This window comes from Amphiura filiformis, chromosome 15 (assembly GCF_039555335.1).
Source record: "Amphiura filiformis chromosome 15, Afil_fr2py, whole genome shotgun sequence".
Lineage (NCBI taxonomy): Eukaryota > Metazoa > Echinodermata > Ophiuroidea > Amphilepidida > Amphiuridae > Amphiura > Amphiura filiformis.
The window spans coordinates 17,121,193-17,147,074 of NC_092642.1; the positions used below are offsets into that span (position 1 = coordinate 17,121,193).

Genomic DNA, 25,882 nt, shown 5'->3' on the forward strand with positions numbered 1-25,882 from the left:
AAAGTTTACTTCAAGTACTGTTAAATATCAAAAATATCAATTTTTAATGATTTGCCATAAAATGTGTATTAAATTGCGAATTTTAAAAAGCAAAATTATTTGATATCAGAATGACATTCTTCGTATTCAGAATGCAATTCGATATGTCTGATGTGCTCTAATGTCCCACAATAAATACTGTGCAAACGTTCATCCCCCAGCCCTTAATGCGTGTGGCATTCGAGTCGGAAGGGAGCCCAAGGCTTGAGGGATAAGTGGATAAGGGATGTCATTTCTGCATCATGCGCGTAATTTTTCTCGAGGTGGCAAAATGTCCAAAACTATTGTTTTGATATTAATTTGGCTTTGACTTAAGAACCGCAATCTTGACCGGGTTTTGGGGGAAATTATGAGGTTATTATTTGAAACTCAAAAAACCTATACAAACATTATTTTATACCATGTTCAATGTCGCCAAAGTACACAACCTAGTCACCAATGGAAATAGAATAATATGAATGAAGTGATTGCCACAGCAGCAAAATTGGGCGTGTTATTTAAACTCTAAATTTGACGTTTAGCACATTTTGTGATATTGTCAATTTGCAACCGATTTTTAATCTCCCTTGCAGATTCACAGGAAAGTCAAGAGTACGCTCTTTGGGGTCCGACGTCATTGTCACTCAGTTTCACAAACCAAGAATCACCAGGAAACTGTACAGAGAAGGACGAAAACAAGAAGGGCGAAGGCATTTCCAAAATGAAGTCGAATGAAGCGAAATTGTACAAGACGGAAAGCGATTTTGAAATTCTAAGTAACAATGGACAATCAGAGGAAATATGTCATACGGTTGAGGTGAAAGACACACACTCTAACTCGAGCTATGATCTCTTGTTTGATTTAGAAGATGACGGTTTGGATCTTTATCTTCCAGATCAGCATGATCAGGGTGTGATAAGAAAATCAGAGACAGCTAGCCCGCAAATGGATGGGCTTTCCATTCTAGCCGATTTAACGACATCATTGTTTGATGACCATGACGATGGAATAAAATCCAATGACAATGTAAATCGCCGCTCTGTTTCAATTTCAAATAACGACATCGAAAACATCAAAAGCACCAGTCGTAATGGATCTGTGGAACCAACCAAGTCTCCAAATGTTTTTGCAAACCAAACTAAATCGTTGTCCCAGAAAAGTGATTCAGATTCCCTGCCAGATATTAAAAGTTGTCGAAGTAAGGAACTTGAAGATTTAGAGAATGAAAAGAGCAGTAATACATCCGAGGAACTATCCATACTTGAAAGCGAAAGTTTTGTGGATTTATTCTACAGGACCAGTGACAATCCGGGAGCAAATGAGCCACAATTTAACCGTTCAAAATCGAACTTACTGAAAATGTCAGAGAGCTCGAAAGAAAACAATGCAGTCGAGATCTCTCTACTTGCAAGCGAAGCTTCTTTTTTCTCCAACACCAGTATCGAGTCTGACATTGTCATGTTCTCGACACCACAAGAAACCTCGTCACCTATACGATTGAGAAGCAGTGAAATTATAACGACTAGCCCGTCTAACACAATGGAGGATAGAACTCCTTACACCAGAAACGACTTAGTAGGATGCAGGCTGGATTTTTCAGATGATGATTCGCGTGATGCTTCTTCCGATGTTGTACAAACTTTTGAAAGAGATCATCTTAAGACACTAGGGGACGCTAACGATAAAATGAACACAGCCCAAGATACAAAAACATCGTCGTTGCTCAGTAGTGACGATTTTGATGATACAGATTGTGACGAAGACAAGCAATCCAATACACCCGAGCTTAGTTTCGAAGATTATCTTCTCACCATCGACGAACTTCAACGCTTCAAGAGGAGCTGCGCAACAGCCAGCAGCTGCAGCTCTGTTTGCGATTTAGATACTGGATGTTCTGCAGAAATTGCCGACATAATCGCCAATGCCTCCTTGTCATTAGATTCGTCTTTTTCTGATGATGACGACGAAGATGACGACGAAGATGATGACGACAAATGCTCTTCGGCGAAGGCCGAAAATGACAATGCAGACTCAAAAAGTGTTGACGAAGGTAAAGCTGGTGCCGTCCAATCTTCCAATCAGAAAGCTACCAAAACTAAGGCAATACCTAAATATTCTAATGGAGAATTGCATCCGCGATCATTTGGATTTAACTCCATATCAAATGGACCTAGATCGTCCTCTGGAGGGTTTTGGGCTCGCCCATCGATACCAAGTCACCACGTCAGCAGTGTGCCCAACCATCATAGCAATATACCCGATCAAGGTCTTGAATTTTGTCGGAAAAGGGGATATACTCATAATAGGCATTCAAGAGCAAATAGGAAACTGTTTGATCCTTATGTTGACAGAAAAATAGCGCCTACAACACCGAGAAAGCGTCCGTGGCGTCCAAATGTACCTCGCGAACAGGGAGAATCGCATGAAGAGTGGCCGGCTCTTCCAGACGGGCCGTCGCCTGAGATACCCAATGAGGAAGCCAAGGAGCAAGCCCAGTCACAAACGTATGCAGAAGTGTTGACGTCACCTCCGAAGGTGAAACCCAAAATCGATCCCGCATTAGTGTCAACCTCTCATAAACCGATCCATGCTGCAAATATTGAGGATTCCATGGAAGCGTATTGTTCCATAAGACCATTAATGGTAGGAAGCTTTGTTTGCGCTCCGATTAGTCCTTGTCGAAGAGAATTCTTGATTTCAAATGGTGAAAATCCGACCAGGTTAAATAATGACGGGACAGTGTCTTTAGGAACTCAATTTGAAAGTAGTGAGGCCTTTAACGCAATCAGTTGTGCTGCACATGAAATAAATGGATTCCCAAATAACATCGTCAACTCTCGATACCATCAGGATCAGCAAAGGCCAGTTGAATTCCAAGATCCTGCAATCGTTGAAATAGGCACAGGCTTTCAAATTCCCTCCATGGTCGATTCCTCTTGCGGGACGATAGAATCACAACTAAGAAATGGTCCAGATGTCGACTTAATGAGTTTGTTTAGAAGCAGCAAAATGCCGATAATGTATTGCCGACCTAATGTGCAACAAGAAGATCCGGCCATTTTAGGCGTCCAAGGTTGTGGTCAGCAACCCTTGACCACTTTTTCACCTATGAGCCATGCCTTGCAAATACAACATGTCCAAGTAATGACAAACGGTGTCTCCCCATGTTATGCCAAGCCAGTAAGTGAAACTCCATCTTCTCCACCGAAGTCATCCAAGAAGAACGCCATGTTTGACGATCCTGCAATTATTTACGCCGATCGTCGGAAAAGTCCCACGAATCCGCCGCAACATGAATCCCTTCCATCGACAGAGCTTATCCAGACCGGTTTCTGGTCGGTACACGAAAACACACGTTGTTTGAACAACACGTTCGTCGAGAGCAACCCGTTGTTCAATCAATCAGCTGCTTTGCAGACTCAGACTACCTTTTCAGCGGGATATGGCAATCACGGTATTAGTCAAGAAACTGTTTTTCCCGGTCACGATGGCTATCAGCAGTTCCCTTTTCAACCTAAAGCGGCAACTTTTAACTTGATTGCAAGCATCGGTGGTACTACATTCTACAATCCACTTATACAAAATCAGGGGCATGACGGGATAAGTATATGTGGTGTGTAACATAATTATATGATCAAGACATTTCATCGGCCACTTTCGTATTCTAAAAAACCTCTAAAACCTACAGGCAAAGAAACAATATACATATAGTGTTTTTTTATGTACAACGCTAGAATGGATATCGTGACAAAAGTTAGCTTTCATTAAACATTTTTTTAAAGATTTCAAGAAGTATAATTGTAGGTAATGTCAGTTCACGTCCCAATCCTTACAAAGGCCTACCAGTACAATAACCCTTCGCTATGGGACCAGCAAAATCCGAAATTTGCTGAATTATGAAAATAGATTGACTCACAAAATCCGACTAAGCAAAAACGCATTCTTTTTCCCCGCACTGTCAAGCAGCCAGTTAGCTAGGCTCTGTAAAGCAACATTAGAAAAAGAGGCTCAGTTGACTTTTGACCACATTTTTCAAATTTTAAAACCTTTACACAATTAATGTCACTTCTTGAGGAATTTAAAAATACATTTAATCATATACGTTATACCGGTTATTTTTGCTCTTTCAAAGTCAAAGTCGTCATTAAAATATTATAAATTTAGGAGACTTGAAAAAATAATGCGTTGCAATAATTAAAGTCTTCACTGATATATATATGCACGAATAAAATGAAGAAATGAACAAAAACAATTATTTGTTTCTGCAGTGTTAATGCTATTTTGCTATATCACCAGCAATTATTATGACGTCCAAAACATGATAAATGCACGGGCATGTGGCTCGTAAAGCCATAATGTACGATCTTATAATATGAAATTGGTACATTTTTTTTCAAACCTGATTTTTTGGCATATTTGTAATGCTTACACATGTCCCAACTTGCACCTAAATAGTAAATGGAATCGGCCAAATTTTATGTGATTGTAGGTCAAACAGAGAGCAAAGTTCGACATGAATTATGACTTTTTGTCCTCTTATATAATACATGCTAAACGGCCAAAGTAACCAGTACGGTTTCTTTCACTTAAATTAGACAGAAACCCTTCCTGAAGTATTGTTGCATTATTTGGAGTATATAAAAATTATAATAAGAATAACAAATTAAAAATTTGAAGGAAATCAAACACTAGGGGTTTAAATCAGAACCCTGAAATGACACAGGTTAATGTGACTCACCTTTCCCAGTGATCATAAAGCAAGTCCAACATGTCCAAGGATGGCGAATTTCCAGTGACCGTCGCGACAGAATTTCGGTACGTGCGCGTCGTCGTCTTTTCAGTGGTCATTGTGCAAGTGCCGAAATTCGGTGACTAATTCCGTGAATTTGAGTGCATGCTATTAATATGAGCCCTTCTATATGACTCAATCAGCGTTTTAAAGAATTATTCCGGTTAGAAATTATTCCTGCTAATCCTGAAAATCCAGTGTTTGCCCCTTTCGAGTGATGCACAGCACAAGTACCGATACACTATTGCAAAAGTCCAGTAACCATCCCGTTCTTCCTATGTGTGACCAATGACCATACATATCACCATGGCTCATCCAGTGATCACGAGATGCGTCAATTAATGGTTCTTACACCCTCATTCCCAAATGAAAATGCTCTATGGACTTGTACTGTAGCTACTTTTGCCGTCAAAGACTGAAATGATTGTTGTTAATGTTGTTGCTCTAAAAGTGTTTAATTCCGACGACTTGTGGTATACGTCGTACAATGTATTTAGTCCATCAAGGAACTTCGGCAGCCGGCCATCCAACTGACGAGGAATCTTGACGGACTCTTTCAATACCACCGGTCTACATGTTTATATTTCTTTGTAATTGAATAGTGCAAGTTGAGAAAGAATATCGCTGTCCTTATCATGTTGATAGGACACGGTGGCGCAGCGGTACGGGCTCTGCCTTGCAATCGATGAATTGCGGTGCAAATCATCATGTTGGGCAAGGCGCTTAACTTTACTTGCCTCTCTCTACCCAGGGGTGAAATGGGGAGTTGTTATGAATTAATTGTCCATTGAGCACTAGTTGAGCGCCGCCCAAAGGTATGAGCATGCATAGCGCGCATTGGCCATTGTATGTCAGCTGACATATTCTAACATGTCTAACGACACAGCTGAATAAATGCAAAGCGCTTTAATACACGTAAATCATGTGAAAGACACTTCATTAATGCCACTACATACGCCCTCGCTCAATAGCGCCGCATAGATATACGCGTGTAACAACTGCCTCAATTCGTTGACGTCACTGCCACATTAGGGTGAAAAATGGTATAGTCAAAAAATCATGGAACTCACTTATCACGGGCCATGGATAATTTTTCCAGACACTTAATTATTATTTGATAGCTCCAGCAGTATTGACCCTTTTTGTACTTTAGTCGTGCTGAGCATGCCATTCAAAAAAAATGATCAAGGCATAGTGTTTTGGTTTCCATGGGCTCTTGTGGTAGTATAGGCCTACTATGTATATTTGATATCTGATAGACTTTGAAATTGAAGTACGGTACTTAAAACATTTTTGTTAAAGTAGCATTGATACACAAAGGCTTACTCAACAAATACTGCTGTCCAATCCACATTGTATACACAAGTATATACAAACCGTATTCAACAGATGTTTGTAAGACATGAGACTTTAGGACGCTATGGCACCATGATAAATGTTAGAAAACGTTTTTTTAATCGAAATTTTGCTTCAATTGTTTTTAATATAACATGAATCTCACATTTCATGTAGAATTGATTTTACTTTCAAATTCAATTTATCACGCGCTTCATTTCATCAGGAGAATAGTATGAAATTTATATGGTATCTAAAATCGATCGACAACCAAAACAGTGTTTCTACTCTATATCATAGGCTTAATCTCAGAGTTTTCAGCACAGTTGTACATCATGAACACAATCTATCGCACGGTAAATGCCACAAAATCATCACTAAGTTTTAAGAACGTAAACTTTCAGGTCTGAAAGCCTTTATTCGCCGGCATTTTGGCAATCGTGTAATGAGTTGAAGCATTTCACGGTTCAAGTTTTTAAGACGTTTACAAAAGAGTCCAGCAAAGTTTAAGGTAAGTCATCTGAACTTATGTATGGTAACATCATTTTAGCGATGTCTTGTGCACTGCAATAAAGCCTACACCTTAATTAAGCAGAGATTTACAAAGGTAATTTGAGACCCAGATGATCTTAAATCCAGATGAAGGACAGACCCACACTCAGGTATGACACTGTATACATGCGGGACTTTTTTTTCCACTTCATGACTCACCAAAATGAGTTTCATCATCACAAACACCACCCCACCAGTGTTGTAGTCGAGGACCTCATGGCCGAGGCCAAGCCCAAGGCCAAGGACTTGGTGTCCGAGGCCAAGGCCAAGGCCAAGGACATGGTGTCCGAGGCCAAGGACAACCCTCCGAGGCCAAGGACTTTTGTCTCCGAGGCCAAGGCCAAGGACCAAGGACTTTCATAATAATGAACCATACTAAACCACGCCCGATCGGGGGGGGGGGGTCATATTGTCGTCAACATAAGGCAATTTTATATGTACTTTAAATAACGCTGCACAGTAAGCCTATTTATAGAACTTTATAAAATAAACATGCCTAAAATGGACTCTTTATCCTAGTTTCAACCAACAAAACTCAACTTGTTCACTATATTGATTTGTTTCTTAGTCTTATAGGGAACAACCCAAAAGTTCGATGAAGTCCTTTCGCTAGAGCTACCACCTCCACTCTAACGCAAGTGTCAAATATCGAAAACTCCCAACCTGTATTCATATAGGATACAGTGCCGTCGCTATGGTGGATGGGGGTGCGACAATGCTTAGGATACTAGTGATCACGTTTATGGAAGAAACAAATATTCTATTTTATTTCGTATAGCGAATACCGTATATCGTATATTTCCTTCGTACAAAAAAAATAATTAGGACTTGCTGGATTTTCAAATAAAAAATAATCAGCTGCTTACAAAATTAACTTACAAGTTGCAGGTTGCGAGTACTGTACACTATATTGATTTAAAATCATTTTGAAGCAACCACTGTAAAATTTCAATATCGTAGGCCTACTTCAGAAAATACTGAAATTTTATATTAAATCCTTAAAAAAATCAACTTTGACCGATGTTTTAATGACTTTTTTACAAACGTAATCTGACTTTTCGACCCCCCCTCCCTCCCTAAGGCTGCGATCACATAGAAATATACGATATACGGTATTCGCTATACGAAATACACTCGTTCGATCAGGGTGAGTTCACATAGGAGTATACTATGTGAACTCAGCCTGATCGAATGAGCTGTTCCCTTATCTAGACAAGTAGATTACAATATAACACACTTATGTGTTTGATCCGCATACCTACCATTTTGATGTCAAAAGCTACACAGTTATGTGGTATATAATAATGTGCGACAAAGCAGTCTAAAATGGGCACTGATCTATCTTAAGATCAAACGCAGCAAAATGTAGCTGATGAGATTAACCAAAATAGATAAAATTCATATGATCACAGTTAGGCCCACCCGGTAATCGAAACATGTCCTACAGTAGCGTCCAATGAGTTTTTTAAAATATCTAAAGAACCTCTTGTGTCTATTCGATATTCCAATTTTAGGAATCATATTGGCTGAGTGGAATTTTAATATAAAACCACATATTTGGCCTCCATGTGCATGTTTTGCAAAGAGCAAAGATGATAGTTAAGAGTGCACCAAAATATTGACAAACTGTTATGTATTTCAATCAGGTACAATAAAAAGCTATCCTTGTCATGTTTCTCTGAAAAGTTTTAATTTATAACTAAACAGCAGATAGTACTCTTTCACTCTTTAAACATTTGCCTGCATTTTTGATGATTTTGCCTGTCCTTGTCGGGTCCTTGTTGTCGAGGACCAAGGACTTTGGGAGTCCGAGGCCAAGGCCAAGGCCAAGGACTACATGTCCGAGGCCAAGGACTACATGTCCGAGGACCAAGGACTTCAAAACCTGTCCTCGAGGTGTCCTCGAGGCCGAGGACTGTACTCGAGGACTACAACACTGCACCCCACCATCCTTCGGCTGCGGAGCAGACCATCACAAAATTTCTACATGCACAGCGACTTTTGGCAAGCTGAGTGCGACTCTCTTCTGCTTGAAAGCCTTCACCATACCCGGCAAGTTTTGAGTTCATAACATAATATACCCCTTCATCCAAAAGTAAGGTTATGACCAAACGTACTCTTTTAAGACTTATTTTATAAAAGGAAAACAAAAAACGAACAAAGTAGTTGTATGATATTATATTATAGAACGATATAACATAGAGATGAAAGGCATATTTTTCTTCGAATAATTATCTTCCTTTTGAAAGTTGATCGTTTGTTATTGTTCATGATTTTGTCTGTTTGTCAACATTTGTGGAATGGTTTCTTTTATTGTAAACAAAATACATATATAAAATGGGCTACATGTAAGTGTGATAGTTACTTTTTTAGTGTGTGAAATTAAAGAGTGATCGATATTTCATACGAAAATATTGTGGTACGTTTTTGTTATCATCGACACCAGAAACTTAAATTCAAATTGATTTGGAAGAGAAGCAATAAATGACCAATAAATCCGATTGATTTATCAACCATGAGTTGTGATAAGATACACTGTATTCGTGTAGTACCAGGACATATAATAAAGGCCTACATATACGTATCGACAGGTATATAGTTTATTGTTGGTTTTAACAAATTTATTGTGTCTGAGCAAACCATATCAGTGCCAGAGACGACAGATCGTCGATGATATGACTTCTCTGTTAACTTCCAGTCGTATTATATTTCAGGTCATCATGGTGGTTGTTTCTTGCAAACCTTTTGCACAGCAGACTATAGCCAATATCAGATATAACTTGGTAAAATAATGCGTACTGGACAAAATTGTAACACCAATGTTTTTGATTGCTGTCTCTGATCTGAGGAAAAAGAAGTATGGGAAAAAAGGCTAATTTGCATAAACCAAAATGGCCGGTAAACATGGTAAATGCAGATTTTCAAATCTCAAAATTGGACAAAATTAATATGGATTGAAAAAAACTAGTCTCATTGTAGTTCTCTCATTATTAGGATTCAGAAAAAGTATAGTTTGACCTATCTGCGATGTCATATAGTTCTTGAGTTATAGCATAAAGGTCAAACGTCAAATTTTGGCTTCCACATGGGTACAAAAAAAAAGTGTTTTTTCGAATTACTCGACATTGCGCGTCGATAATCCAAGTTTTTCGAATCTGTATTGATAAACCAAGATTTTGGATTTGAAAAAAAAATGGTGATTTTCGACGATAAACTAAAAATTTTGAATTGAAAAACTTGATTTATCGACTGAACATTGAAAAACTTGGATTTCCGATCGGAAAACTTGGATTATCGATGTCCAGTAATTCGAAAATCCAAGTTTTTCAATTAAACAAATTTGTACGGGAATGCTTTCGGATGCTGCTGCTGCTGACTTTACCTAATTTGCTGTTTTTGCCCATAAAATTATCAGTATACCATTTTTTTTTCACAAAAAGCACACAAATTTGACATAATTTGACGGTTTTAACCTTTTTTATGGGCACTTTTGATCCCGGCTTTTGATATAAAATTGGATCGGTTCATTCATTGAGCCCATATTTATTGGTCGAGCTACGAGTTTTAAAATATTGGACGAGACGTACATTATTATGTTTTGGATCCAATATTTTCACATACTTGGATCCATCAAAACATAATAATGCCCAAATAGTCCAGTCAAAGTGGGTTTTGACTCACCACTAATTGCAACAGAATTTTTTTCACTCCTATGAATGTCAGAGATGTCCACTGAACAGCATACAAAAAGTATACTAACATATACTTGGTGGAAAGGTAGTTTTTGGCGGGAAAAGGTCATACAGGGGTCAAATTTCAAAATCGCTCCAATCATTTTAAACTGAACTATACTTAATTATTCCTCTAGTCATAATCATTCAGAAAAAAATATAGTTTGCCATATCTGTGATCTACGGTTCTTGAGTTATAACCGAAAAGGTCAAAGGTCAAATGTTGGGTTCAACAGAGGTCAAAAATCTAAAAATTGTCTGATTTTAACCAAAATGGTCTCAAATTGTTCGGCTTGCAACGGTGGGGTCACTCCCTGGCAAGGGGGACACGTAGGACCGTTACCACAAGTACAAATTACCCCCTTTCGCAGTCGATTTCAAGGACAAATCATGAAATTTTACCCCCTTTTTCACTCCAGAACAAGGACAAAATGGTACTCTGAAACACCCCTATTTTTTAGATTCCGAGGACACATTTGCAATTGACCCTATTTCAACATTTCAAGGACGAGTCTTTTATGAATCTTTGCTAACGCTATGCACAAAATAGAACGGAGAACAATATTGATCACGGGATGAGTACGAAGTAGGAAACCAAATTTATTCCTGTGATTTAATATCTGGCCAGCTATCCACGGGATCGGGAGAAAATAATAAGAACCCCTTTTTTTTTAATTTTGCAGACATTTGTGCGATAAAACACCCCTATTTTTCCAATTTCACTGACAATTTTGTCCGCGGACAAGCCCTAAAATTGACCCCTTTTTCCGCGATTTTGGTAACGATCGTGCGGTCAGTATTGCAAGTTGAGTGACCCCACCGGGGCTTGCAAACATAATCCATTTAAAGAATATGTGCACTGTTTAGGTTGTTTAATTACATGTGTATCATCGAAAACTAGGTCGGGTCAATAGAATTCAATGGTCAATGACCTCTTTTACCCTGCTACCTAGGTAACGAAACATCCAAGATATGGCAAACTATTCTTATTTTGGAGTGTTTTTAAAGGACGAACACATTGAGACCATTTTCAAGGAGATCGGAGCATTTTTCGAAGTTGACCCACGTGGAGCCCAAAATTTGACCTTTGACCTTTTTGCTTATAACTTGAGAATGGTACATCACAGATATGACAAACTATACTTTTTCTGAATCCTTAAGACTAGAGGAATGCTTTGGTATAGTTTTTAAAAAGATTAAAGCAATTTTGAAATTTGACCCTCGTATGACCTTTTCCCGCCAAAAACTACCTTTCCACCAAGTATATTTTAGTATATTTTTGGTATGATGTTCAGGGGACATCTCTAAAATGTATAAAAGTGAAAACAATTCTGTTGCAATTAGTGATGGGTGACACCACTAATTTGTTTAGATTGACTGGACTAAAATGTGTCCAATTGGACGCATTGGTCTCCACTGAAAAACCCCTTGGAGATGGGAAATATTGTTTTGGTGATGCTATTATTTAAAAGAGGGAGCAGTAGTTATCGAGCCTAGACAGGACTATGCCACGGACCCCGGGGTGTGGGCGTGGTTGAAGGTATACGGGGACGTGCCACGGTTTTGTGGTACCTTTTCAGCGATTTTTGTATATCGACGGGTCCTTTAAAATAAATCGTCTTCCACCTCTCCTAATAGTCCTATGCTTGCCGAACTTCACTGGTTGAATAAATCAAGTTCAGTACCCTGTTCACGCCATACAAAATGCCTTAGTTTCTCTACCATATCTAACCATTCGCACATATAAATCCTACTAGGCCACTCTCTCATTTATTATGGCGTTTGTTTTATACAAAACCCTTGTTTATGTGTTTCTTCCTAATGAATAGATGTCAGAGGTTCCGTTGCCTTGGGATCAATCAGATACGGACATTAATGACTACATCTCTACATATCTCAGACCAGATGAAGATGTAGCCAGGAATTTGGATGTTGCCTTGGACAACTTGATGATTACACACCTGCGGGATGCAGTCACGTATACTATTTCACGAATTAGAAGAGTAAGTTTGTGGGGTGAGTTGGGGATGTGGGGTGAATGTGTGGGGGTGCCTTTGCTTTTGCAATACTTCCGAGGACTCCAACATAACAACACACCGACACACCGAGGACCGAGGACCTCGTACTTAACGAGGACCTAAACGGCATAAAAATGAGGTCTTACATACTGCAGTTACTGTCCGTTTTCCTATACACAATACACAGTGCTCTCACCATTGACGCGTGACCTGTACAAATGATGTATGTTGGGAGAATGGACACTTGCCTAGTTAACATCACTGTGTGAAAAATAACCAGCCAATATTTTATTTATTCTCCAAAACTTCTAGCAAATATATTTCTCTAACATGACCTAAAATTACAGCTAGGTTAGATGTTCAGAAATGGTCGCACTTTTGTAAAATATGAGTGAGGGCAAGGCATAGCTAGCCAACTCCCCGTGTTAATTGAATGGAGATTTGACCGAAAATATTGGTATCGGACCGCTCACTTCTGAAGGATGCCACAAAAAACGGTAAAAGCTACATTTAAATTATTCTAAATAGGTTCTAGAAAATAAAGTTTTGTAACATGTCCTAAATTTTTAGCTAATTTAGATGTTTGGAGAGGGTCGCACTTTTGTGTTTTAGGAAGGATATGTAAACGACAGATAACACCAAAAATATGAAGAAATTATTTCCAAACCGTGTTAAGTCAACAATCATTATGTTGCTCATTTTGAAGAATGCTGGTTAACAAAAAGCAGGTCTTTGTCTCATTTCGTGAACAAAAGTACACATACCATTGTTTCCTTTCGTTTCCTTTATAATCGGTTACCCAACTGAAGCTATAATACGCAAACTTTATTGCGATATCGCACATGAAAACAGTCACATGTGCACAGCCAGAGAAGATCCGATTTAATCAGTTGAGCTGTTTCAATGAGTGTTATCTTGGTTTAATAGCTTTTAATGGGGTTAAGTCCTGCAAAGGTCGAGATGAATTCTACTGTAGACATGACTGCATCATGATACCCTACTACCCCCTCTATAACTGACGTCTTTGCAGCGCTAACCTTTGTAATACTTGTTCGGTATTACCGAATTTTTGAGCACTTGACATGACAACACCGACACACCGAGGACATTTGGACTTGTATCATGTATGATGATATAGCACAAATTATTTGTGCTGTGGATTCATCAGTTCATTTTGTGAGGACATCCAGACACAGGAAAGTCTACTTTGATATGCTTTCATTAAGTGTGGATAACAATGATATTAAAATATTAATTATAAGCTATTATACTCGTAGGCCTACTTGTGAGGAAACAATTGAATATATGAATACAAAAGCCACCCAAGTCCATACTGTGGCCAAATTGATTTAAGCATGGGAATTTGTTGCTATGCATAGGCCTGTCATATGTATGAAAAAACAACTCAAATTCATCCACTGTGTCTATTGAGCATGTGAGAAATAGCATGTATGAAAGAACCACCCAAGTCCATGATTTGAGTCTTGTAACACATTGATTGAAATCCAGTATGTATAAAAGTCCACTTGTAACACATTCATTGCTTCAGAGTGACTTTTGAAAAAAAGTGGGTTTAATAAAGGAAAGTGTGTGGTTTATATTACATGGCAGAATGCTTGTCAACATTATACATACCTGTGTGCTTTATTTTGTATTATCTTACTAGTGGTAATCTCATTCAAACATTGTTGTCTTTGTATATGATTCAAAAAACCACCCAAGTCCAAAATTTAAAATGAACCCCACGAAGTCCCTGAAATGCTAATCGTCATACTTAATACAGTTTAACTCACTCATTTGCACGTAAAACTTACCATATTGACCAGGTAAATATAACTGAAGGAATTAAAATGATACACATGTTTTTCTCTCAAAATCACTTCCCATGGACTTGGGTGGGTTTTGTATTCATGTATTCAATTTGAGGAGTCCATATAGGCCTATGCATTTTCATTTCTCATAGCCTGCTGCTCCATTCCATCTCCTGGTTGTGACAGTTTGGTATGTGTGCGTGTTGGGGGGGGCTCGTGTGTTCAGTATGGTGATTATCACTTACGTTCTACGGGGGCTAGGACTCTACCGGTCCAAAATGTTTCATTTTGGAACTTCAATATCTCACACCAAATAACAGAGAATGATACGTGGGAAAAGGTATTTTCTATGATATTTGTGTTCTCTCTTGCAGGGCGGTGGTTTAGCTCAACGTATCCATCTGAAAGAAGATGAACTTGACTTCGAGCTCTACGTATTCATCGGTGACCTTCGCGGTATCGATGAGCATCGGCAGCGTATCGATAAGATATTGATAGAGACACGTGACGTCTTGGATAATCCTGACCTGATGCATCTTGTGATGGTCCGAGGGGAAGAAAAGGAGATGATCAAAGAAGGCAGGATCTCAATCAGAGTGACGGCTGATGATGAGTGGTTTGAAGGAAAGCTATACCCAACAGTGGACTTGCTTGGAGTCAAACCTAGCAATGGTATGTCGGAAAACATCTCAGCAGCCTACGTTAGTACAAGTAATGACACTATGATTAGGCTTATGTTGAAAAATAATACCCGCCATACACTTTGTAAGCACACTTTTTGGTATAAAAACAGTGTGACGATATTCTCGCGAGATCTCGTTTAAAGGTTGTGCGCGAAGACATTATCCATCATACACTTCGTAAAATTCACTTTTTATATCTATATTAATCTCGTGACAATAATAATTCATTCCATCTCTATTATTTACTTGCTGTAAACGAACAGCAGCAGTGCTACACTTAAGATATTATATCAATGACGCGCTGTGGAAGCTCAGAAGGTAAATAATTTTGCATGGATGAAATGAGACATGACTGCCTATGCCAGGAATGCCTCATGAAATAAGACATCGATATTAAACAACCGAGAAGTTTGGGTTTGCAGGATGGTACCTCAGAAAATCTGAAAGTGGACCCATATTTATACAAATTTTCCAACAAAATAGATACATAGGGCCTATATACATTGTTTTATAATACTGATACCCAGGTCTTTCAATTTAACACAATTTCGCAATTTGGACTCCAGTTAGATGAAATTGTGGTATTTTTTCACCAAAATATTCGAAAAAAAAAGTACTAATTTTCATATACCAAGATTGACCGAAAAGGTACTATTGTTATACCAGATCAGAGGCCTGAACATGAGCCACATAAATTTGAGGCGCATCCCCATATTGTCATTTGTACTAAGTGCCCCTAAGATTATAGAAAATAAACTGAACTGAACTGAATTGACCATAGATCATCACATTTAGATAATCTATGATTGAACTAGCATTGGATTATCTGTTTTTTCTTCTTGCAGCAACTCTGGAGATCATGTATCGTCAATACACAAGAGATGCAGACAAGGCGTGTTTCCTTCCCGCACTCAGAGTTCTTTACATCAATCTGATCCAATCATTACCACAGAATGTCAGAGACTTAATCCTGCTCTTAAAATACTGGGAAAAGTCTAAATTGCAACTCAGGGGAAGAAAACTACCAGATAGATTCTGGGAAGTGATATGTATTCGTCGGTGGGAAATGGCGGGCTCTCCGAAGACGTTCAATTGCGCACGTGGTCTCTTCGATGTACTTGAATTAGTAAGCGATTGGCGCGCAATTATGATCACGTGGGAGACAAGTGAACATAGATTTTATTCGAAGAAAATTGCTGATGAGAAAAGGCGGGAAATTGACAATCGTAATCGGTAAGGATACCTTATGAAACTTATGATTCAGATTTTGAATACCAGTTCAGTATAAATATATCAGTATAATTATATCTTCATGTTAAATGGACATTTTCTTTATGAAATAGACACAGCTACATCTGTGGTGCGCCTGTATTAAAGGCGGAAAATCCTACCAACCAACCTATACCAATCTGGAATTCTGGGGCTATATTCAATCATGCATTTTAATCAACGCTGCAAGTGCATAAATTCTAAGTATTTCATTTAGGGCCTAACTCACTATTTTGATCCTTTGAAAGTTGATTAGTAAATTAATACTTTAACTTGAGGTATTCAACAAACTTTTTGACTAAATGTTTAGGAGAAGTCATATATACCTTACTTTAATTCTACCCTCAATTAATATACGAGTATTGTGGCATATTCTTTGCTCATTTGGGGGAGGGCGGATAAAAGTGTTTTTACCGTTATATAATTTTTAACCGCAAATTTAGAACATAGTTATACAGGTCAAATATAGCAACCGGTAAGCATGTCAATTAACATGATTAAGTTGACGCGTTGAAGAAATGGTATTATTTTTTATCGTTTTATATTTTTATCAGTATTATTATTATTATTATTATTATTATTAGTGTTGTTATTATTATTATTGTTATTTTCTTCTTTTTTTCCCAGGAAAGGTGAGCAAGTTGCAGTTATTTACGATCCCGTGGATCCTCATTTAGACCACACACGTGGAATACGTTCTTTGGTTTGGGATGAAATAGCCAGGACAGCGATGGACTCGTGTGAAGAAAAACTGCTTAAAGTACTGAAGAAAACCAAAACTTGGACAATATGAACACAAAATAATGGTCTCTAACTTTTATATGAAACATTATTTAGTGGATCGCTACATAATATTGACTTGAGATGACCTCAGCTACCTGCTCATATAATTAATCTGGTCTACTCGGGCAGCTGATCCTCGTGTGATACTCGGGGAGTGGATCCTGGCTGCGATGGTTATCATATTATATGTAGGCCGACTAGGGTCTGCGCCTGTATAGAGCTGCATCCTATTATCAATTTCTAAGCGCTCTTTAGCAAAGTCAAAGTTCACTGAATTTTGAACCGTATGACAAAACAGGCGAAAATGGTAACTTTTTGCACAAGATTTGCAATTTAAAAGAGAATTGGCCATTGCTCATTGAAATGAAGCTAGTATATAAATAAAAATAAATGTCGGTGATTTAACGTGCGCTACACCTAAGTACCAGCACACTTCAACACTTATTCCGCTGCCATTAGGGTATATCAGAATCAATTTCCGCTTCCACAAGTCCGCAACTGATGCACAGGTACTCTCAGCGACGTAGATTGTGATTACCCCCAGTAGCTCCCCAATTTACACCTGGGTGGAGTGAAGCAATTGGGAATTCAGGTTGTTCAGTTCCCCGAATGGAGTCTGATTAGGAGCAAATTTTGACGTTTTTAACGTTTTTCCCCCGAATCCCCCGAATGACCAACAAAAGTGGGGGGGGACATGGCCCCCCTTTGCGCACGCCACTGTTAGGGACTCTCATTACGACTATCTGCTGCTGCTGTGAATACGTCCCTTTGCGTAATATCCTATGGAGGCGGTTGCAGAGAAACGAACCAGACCCAGAATGACGCAACCACATTTCTTGAAAGTAACTGTAAGCAGTGGTAAGGCCACTCGCGACCCCATTTAGAAAAAAAGGACAAAAAATGACATAGGGGGAAAATGGTATGGCCGCTATATGCAGGTGTAAAAAGAGTGGAAAAAAGAGTGAAAGAGTGAAATGGAGGACACCCTTTTTGAGTGGAAAAATGTTACTCTAAAAAAGTAGTCTGTATACTCTCGAAAGAGTAAATATTGCCTAAAGATAATGATAAAAAAATATATTGTTTCTTTCATTTTCGAGTGTTTTCCACTCAAAAACGGGTTGTCCTTGGTTCAACTCCTTGAAAGTGTGGAAATTCACTCTTTTACATTTAGAGAGCTCAAATGACAAAATTTGGTGAATGTGGATAAAAACGCATGTAACTGCATCAATATTCGCCCAAATTTAAAATTTGAGCCCTACATTAGCGGTTAAATATTGGAAATATGCAATTAAAGACTCATTCAGTGATTCCAGCTCAAGTTTACAAAAATTAAAATTGTTTATAAATTGCTTAAAAGTGAAGGATAAGTCATTCAAATTGTCATTTGGTATTTTTGAATAGACAAATTTGGCAAAAAACGAAGAAACAGCAGTATTGACGAAGTTGAAGCCCCATTCAAATACATGTAGCTAATTTAGATATACATGTATACTGTCAGTATCTAAATTACAGATTCGTGTAAAATGTCTTATTTTGTCTTAAATACACGGCTTTCGGCTGAACCACTAGCAGGCTATGCTATGACAATGACAAAGGTACCAAAATCTGAATTTTGATGATTTTTACGATCACTGAATGGGCCTTTAACATTCCCCCTATTTTGGATAATATGTTCAGGAGGGTTTTAGACTGGAAAGCAAACACATTCGTGTTCACATTTTGTCTATGCACCCATTATTTTACTTAAATTGCCTCGTCTACATGTCAAAAGAAATAAACTTCCGTCAGGTTGTTTCAAAACCCATAATTCAGGGGCGTAGCCAGCTTTCTTGGTGGGGGGGGGGGCAAAATAAAATTTTTGGGGCAAGGACGTCGGAAAAAATTGCAGTTGCATCATAATACATAGAGACTGTGTCTTCGAGCTTCCCGAAAAAGGCCTTATTTGGATGATGTGCTAGCATAGGGCGAAAAAATGATATTTTACACTATTTTCGCCCATTATCCTGCTGAAAAGGGCTTTACTGTTACAATGTGCGCGCGTAGCGCGGAATAAAATTTGTATTTTACACTATTTTGGCCCTGCTCCTTGCCTTTTTCTTTTCCTTTGCCCTCCTGATTTTCTCTTTCATTTTTTGTCAGAGAGGCACTTTTTTCTTTCATTTTTTTTGTCAGGGGGCACTCTGCCCCCTGCCCACCCGCTGGCTACGCTACTGTCATAATTGGTGCCACAGAGCATTAGGTGTAAGATTATACCCCACACCTCCTTCATCCATACCCAAATAAATAAATAAATAAATAAATAAATAAATAAATAAATAAATAAATAAATAAATAAATAAATAAATAAATAAATAAATAAATAAATAAATAAAAATAAATAAATAAATAAATAAATAAATAAATAAATAAATAAATAAATAAATAAATAACATTTCACTAAAATAAAGTTGGCTTCTCAAGTTTTTTCCACATGCTCAAGGGGGAATTAACTATATGTTTTTTTGCTACCACAGAATAGGTTTTGTGTTGTGGTGGGGGGGTGTCGAATGCGTGAACATTTCATATCAACACTGCAAAAACAAGTGTTTTTATTTAAACACCATATTGTGCTTATTGGTGTTATATATCACCAAGTGTTAATTTATGAACATTAGTGTTAGAACCATTAACATTAGTGTTAGACCATTAACATGAGTTATGTGTTTATTAAGTGTTGCTCTAATAAACACAATATGGTGTTTAAATAAAAACACTTGTTTTTGCAGTGAAGTATGCACAATAATTGGATTTTTAGCTTTGTGAGCAAAATGTTGTTTTTTTTTGCTTTTTTTTTTAAAAACTTCTTATGTCCCTCGAAATCTAATGGTGCACACACAGTCTGCGCACTGTGCAGTTTCCCTGCAGCAGACATTTGTGTAAATCTAATTCAACGCATAAGGTGTATCTTTTTACTGGGATAGCTTTTTTTAATTTTCAAAATGTAGGAAAATACACTACATGGAGTAAGCATATACTTCTACAAGCTTCTACATTAAATTATTACAAATACTCTTACATGTATTAGGCCCGTACTGTTTAATCATTGCATGTACTGCTTTTGCTTTTACTAGTGCGTTTCCGAAGCGAAGCTGGAAGCCAAGTAGGCCTACTATGATATAATACTACGTGACGTCATAATGATATTCATCGGGAATTCCCAGTTTAAATTTAGCTAAAATTCTTTATAAATAAATTTCCGAGGTCAGTGCGAATACAATACATTTGACAGCTAGTGTACATGTATTTTCTGGTGCCTTGTTAATTTTTCTTTAGGATTTCTGCAGTTAAAGTGAGTATAAAATCATTTTTATCTCATTTTCACCCTGACACTATACGAGTAAGAGGATATAGATCAGCAAGTACCATAGAATTGCCTTCGTTTGTGTTTTATTTTTACCATATAATTCGATGAATCAAAACACGTAAATCTAGCTTAAAGTGCATGCATATATATAATAAACAAACTTCAGCCAGTAAATATTAATATTTTGACGGGGTTTTACTCCAAATCACGTCGTTTTTAATCAAAATGTGCCACGTCTATAGCCTGTAGACCTACACGTATAATCGCACTTCCGGATAAGTATGTAACTGAGCCAGCAGTTTTATGAATATGTGATATCAGGTGGTGTTTACTTTAGAGTGATAAAAATAATATTATGAAAAAATGCATAAAATTATCATGAAAAATATGTGTATTTCAATAATTATTTAGCCTGCAATATTAAATTGAAATACACACCTACTTGAGAATTGTGCGTGGGCTATACATGTATTAAATAATTAGCAAGACATTTCACTGAACATGTATTTAGTCGTTTGTATTCACTGTATATTATATTCTAATTAGTTCGGACAATGAAGTGGTGAACTTTGTTTGACCACAGATAAGTTTAAAGTACGGTCATATTCTGCACATAAACCGTGGAAAGGTTAGCACTTTTATCATGTTTATTTATAAACTTGGGACTCAATACCTATAGGTGGTACTACACCCCTTGATAAATTTTTGACTATTTTTGTATTTTTCTCAAAAAATAATAATATACTGGTAACAAAAGTTATGTATATTACAGGGGCAAGGAATCCAGTTACTACACTGGAATTTCAGTGACTCAAGACGTTAAAATGATAAGAAAAGAAGTACCACCGCTAGAATGTACCTCACACCAACCCTAAAATCACAGACTTTCCTTGAAATCTTCTTGAGAAGAGGACCTTTTTCCCTGGCCTTTTTCACTGTGGGTGTCAACTGTTTTGGGTCAAAGATTTTGTTAGTCTGTAAAATTGTGAAATGGCCAAGAGAGAAAACTTGAAAGAGAGTTTAAATATGAATACCTAGCCTAAACGCGGGCCTAAACGGTGATTTGGCGCCGAATTCGTCAGCCTCGCTGGTGCGATAAGAAAAAAGCGGAAGTTATAGAAGTTATATCTTCATTTTGATGGACGGTCCGATTTTGTGTTTAAAAGATTGCTTTCAACCACATTTGTCATTTGTCAGAAGTCGCACATCTACATGCTTGTTCCATTTATGCAAAAATCTCAATTAATTTTGGTTCGGCAAATTTCTGATAATTCCTTTTAAAGCTTTTTAAAGGGGAGAACTTGGACATGGCAACCCGGGCATGGCAAATTTGCTGGATGATCGATTTGAGATAGCGCTGATACTGGATGGAAACAACATCAGTATAACTGAGGCACACTGCGCCTACCGACATTGCATTAATTTGAACCAATTTGTCCATTTATATAATATATAAATATATATGATATAATTTATTAACAACATTTGACTAGGCCCCCTATGTGATTGCAACAAGTGAAATCATTTTTGAAAGGGGGTTTACCGGCTTTAAGTAAAAAAAAATACACACATTCAGAAATCATTGGTCCATTGTGTGCGAAATACCCAGGGCAAATATTAATGTCGAAGTCCCGGTTATAAGTGCACATAACAAACTGGTTGAATAACCATTTTATTTATAACCCATTTTTCTCCATTTACACATTTCATTGAAGAATTACTTAAGGTGGTACTACCCATTGATAAATTTGTGATTATTTTTGCATTTTTCTCAAAAACTAAGAATACACTGGTAACAAAAGTTATGTATATTATAGGGGCAAGGAATCCAGTTACTACACTGGAATTTCAGTGATTCAAGACAAGTAGTTATTGATTTATTGATCAAATGTTGGTTTTCCCTCATTTTGACTGTAACTCCACAACTGTTGTCTGTGCTGAAATAAAATTTTCAGTGCAGTAGTTGTAGTCCTTGCCCCTATAATATACATATCTTACTTGTCACCAATGCGCTATAATTTTTGAGAAAAATGCAAAAATAGGCATAAAATTGCGGAGTGGCCAGGGGTGTAGTACTTAAGTTAGAGAAGAGGACCCGGATTGTGATTTCTACTATATAATTATGGTATTTGCATTCATTTTCAAGATGACAAATTGTATTAAGATGCAAATTCAATCATTACAGGTCAATCTCAGCTCCTGTGTCTCAGCTGGGTTTTTATCTTTCTTTCTTTTTGCATCCACCCCCCTTTTTTTTTGCCATAATAGCATTTCTTAAAGCTGTCCATAGAAAAAGTAAGAGAGAAATATGGTACGGTATATATTTTAACCAGATTGGAGCATTTTTAATTTTCAAGAGAATGCGTTCATCATGATTAATAACATAATTTCTCATTTATCAAAAATTGACTTTGGCGTAGTCTACCTTAGTTGACTCCCGGATTACTAGTAATTGTTTTTGTGGCGCCCTCTACGGAGGCGCCACAATATAGGCATGATTTTGAGAAAAGCTTCTAATTTCACTCTTGCTAGATTGACTTCGCAATTGTTTTGCTAAAATTATGCCCAGCTCAGAAATAAAACCACAATTTGCTTGGATTTTATTTTATTGTTGTTTTCTGATATGCACGGGATAAAATGGTGAGCGTATATTCTTTGTTTAAAATACAAAATTAGGATTTATAAAAACACCAAATAAATCCTGACCTTTGTATGCGTTCAACCAGTTTACCGTGTGCCTTAGAACCCGATAGACGGTGACATTTGACCATACACTAGGATCCACAACATGCTCATCTATCATGGGAACAGTTCTTAAACCCTAATACATTTGTACATTCATCCTTTGAAAATATGGGTACACAAACTCATACTCTGCAACTTGAGGTCAAATTTTGCACTATGATTATGTAATTGAGGTTATTGGACTATGCCATTGGGATGAGACTCGTGTGGTCCATAGTGATAAGATCAATTAACGAGGCCTCTTAAACTGATGGCTTTTGTTTGCTAATTACCATAGAATCTATATAGCGGTTATTCATTGGATTAAGTAAATAACTAAATCCTGTTATCTACCCAGCAATGTTTGCTTAATCTTAATAATTGTAACAAACTGTAGTGTACTAAATGGTACAAGACAGAAAAGGCAAACAGACAGAAATTTATAGTTTTAAATTAGAGAGTTGACAGGAAGTTGTAAGAGTTAAATTGTTATGGATATGATTGGTGTAAGCGCGAAAATGTTGAATGTCAGATCAAAGTCATCCGAGGTGAATTAAGTAATGTCAATCACAAATTGTTACAGGTCATTTGAGGTGGACTAAGTTTATATTTGGATCATCTTCTACTCTTCCCTGGAAAAATCATTATAATACCAAATCTACACACCATGGATTTTACCATATCACGTCCAAGTTCACATTGGGCGCCACATTCCTTTTTTAAAGGAATTTTTATTGATGACAGACTAAATTTGGCATTGGATTTTCCATAGTGACTGATCACTGATTAGCTTACCGTAAGTCCGTATGGTAAAGTATACATTTTCTGGCACTGGCAACGCCTATAGGGGATGGCTACTATGAGTTGTGTATTGGTGAGTTGTGGAACGAGATGTACTTATTGTGGGACTCATTGTAGCTGCTGTGTTATTTTTGTGAAATTTTTTGAGTGCAGCCCACTAAGTAATGTCCATCTTCACAACACGAACTCATATCTATTACATCAAAATACTAGAACTGGTTATAAAAAAAATTATATAATTAGTGACAGTAAAAGTAAAGTATACGTAGGCTTACGAGTATATTATTGAATACAACATATCGTAATAGGTATAATTATAATGGTATAAATACTGAACAATTCTGATTTAAGAATCTACCAAATTATGGATCGCGAAAGCCCGAGTAAAAAAAAAAAAGGAAGCTAACAAACAAAGTACGGTAATCCAGCGACCGGGGTTCAATCCCCGCTGAGTCCTGATTTTTCTCTCTCTCAATATTTTCATATGCCAGGTTGCTCGAGCCCCAATCACGTCATTTAAATTATAATTTCTCGGGCTTGCATCGTTTATTTCCGATCCTCGCATATATTAATTTGTGTTTCGCATTGTCTTACGCCCTGCCAGGGTGAAGCATATAGGCCGCCTCCTTCTTCATTAAACAAAGTACGGTGACTGAAAAAATCAGATGTGAAAATCTATCAATTGTGCACAAAGTTTTATGCTTAAATGCCAGATTATGCATAATGGGCAAGTTGACTACGGAGAAGTCTAGTACTAGGGTTACTGTGGTCGCGTAAAGCCAAGGATCGTTAATTTATGGTTCATTACGTGTGTTTTTGTGTTTGTTGGTGAGTATCTTTGTTTTGCCTCTGTATGCATGGTATATGATTATGTAGTATAGGAGCAACTGATGTGGATGGGTATACAATACACAATACGTTTCCAGTGATAAAGGCCTATTTTATTATATTCTTCTATTTACGATGTTTGTGATGATTACGTTTTAAGTTACTCGGTACTATATTCCTTTTATTTGTAAGCCTTGACGCCGTGTCATTTAGTTACATTTGTAGCCGAGTTCCTCATTTGTTAGCGGTGCGAGAGGTTGCGGGTTCGAACCCCGGCGGTGGTTAGTACGATTTCGTGTATAATTGAGATAGCTTGAAATTCCCTTGGACAAGAATCTTACTGCTAATTGTCTTGTTGTAACCTGTACGAAACTCGAGGAGCTGATCCTGGCTGCGAAGGTCAATTGTGGGTCTAAGGTGTGCGCTTCTTAGCTGCAAGTCCTGTGTTGTTGTTTAATGGTTTTATTGAATGATCTGGGCCATAGTGATCAGCGTTAACCTGTAAAGTTTGCCGAGGCTTGTGGATCAACGCCTAGGCGTTGCGCATGTGCGTAGCGCACTATAAATCACTGCACCTTTTCATCAATGATGAGGAGGGGTGTGGGGAATTGTCTATCTTGATATCGGCAAAGCATTAGTGTGGTATTCAACCCTATACTGGCTGAGTTTTCTGGCATATGTTTCTCTGTTGGATGTGCTGTTGGACTGGCTACGAGACTGCCTGTTAGACCGTTCCTTGAGAGCCCCAGTTTAGTGTGAAGGCCGTCCAGGGATAAACAGATCAATGTTGGTGTTCCGCAGAGACCCTTCTTTGGCCCCATTATGTTCATCATATTGATAGACAACACATCACATTTGCTAGATTATAAATCTCTGTCCCCTCAAGCCATTTTCAATGCGTTTGTCAATGGCTTCATCACCTTCAGGCGTTATAGACCACGTGGTCGTACAATATGGAGTTCTCAAGGTACCAACCAGCACTAGCTTTGACGCCATCCTGATATCCAAATGGATAACTGCTGCTGAGGGAGACTTTTTGGGCCTCGTTAATGCTGAATTCACTGCAAAACATATTTTACTCAACACTGAGTAATTTTTTACTCATTTGTTGAGTTGTGACCTATATGTTGAGTAATTTTGTAGTCAACTGTTGAGCTGTGACCTTTTTACTCAGCAATGATGAGTAAAAGTATAAT

The 25,882-nt window shown here is 37.7% G+C and overlaps 1 protein-coding gene across 1 annotated transcript; it reads left to right on the top strand.

Moving 5' to 3' along the window:
* Positions 1-6,543: 6,543 nt before the first annotated feature.
* On the top strand, positions 6,544-17,676 carry LOC140171329 (2'-5'-oligoadenylate synthase 2-like). The gene is made up of 5 exons (XM_072194569.1): positions 6,544-6,654; positions 12,256-12,429; positions 14,630-14,927; positions 15,784-16,171; positions 16,835-17,676. The coding sequence occupies exons 2-5, from the start codon at positions 12,256-12,258 to the stop codon at positions 16,998-17,000; spliced, it is 1,026 nt and encodes a 341-aa protein (XP_072050670.1). The 5' UTR covers positions 6,544-6,654; the 3' UTR covers positions 17,001-17,676.
* The last annotated feature ends 8,206 nt before the right edge of the window (positions 17,677-25,882 follow it).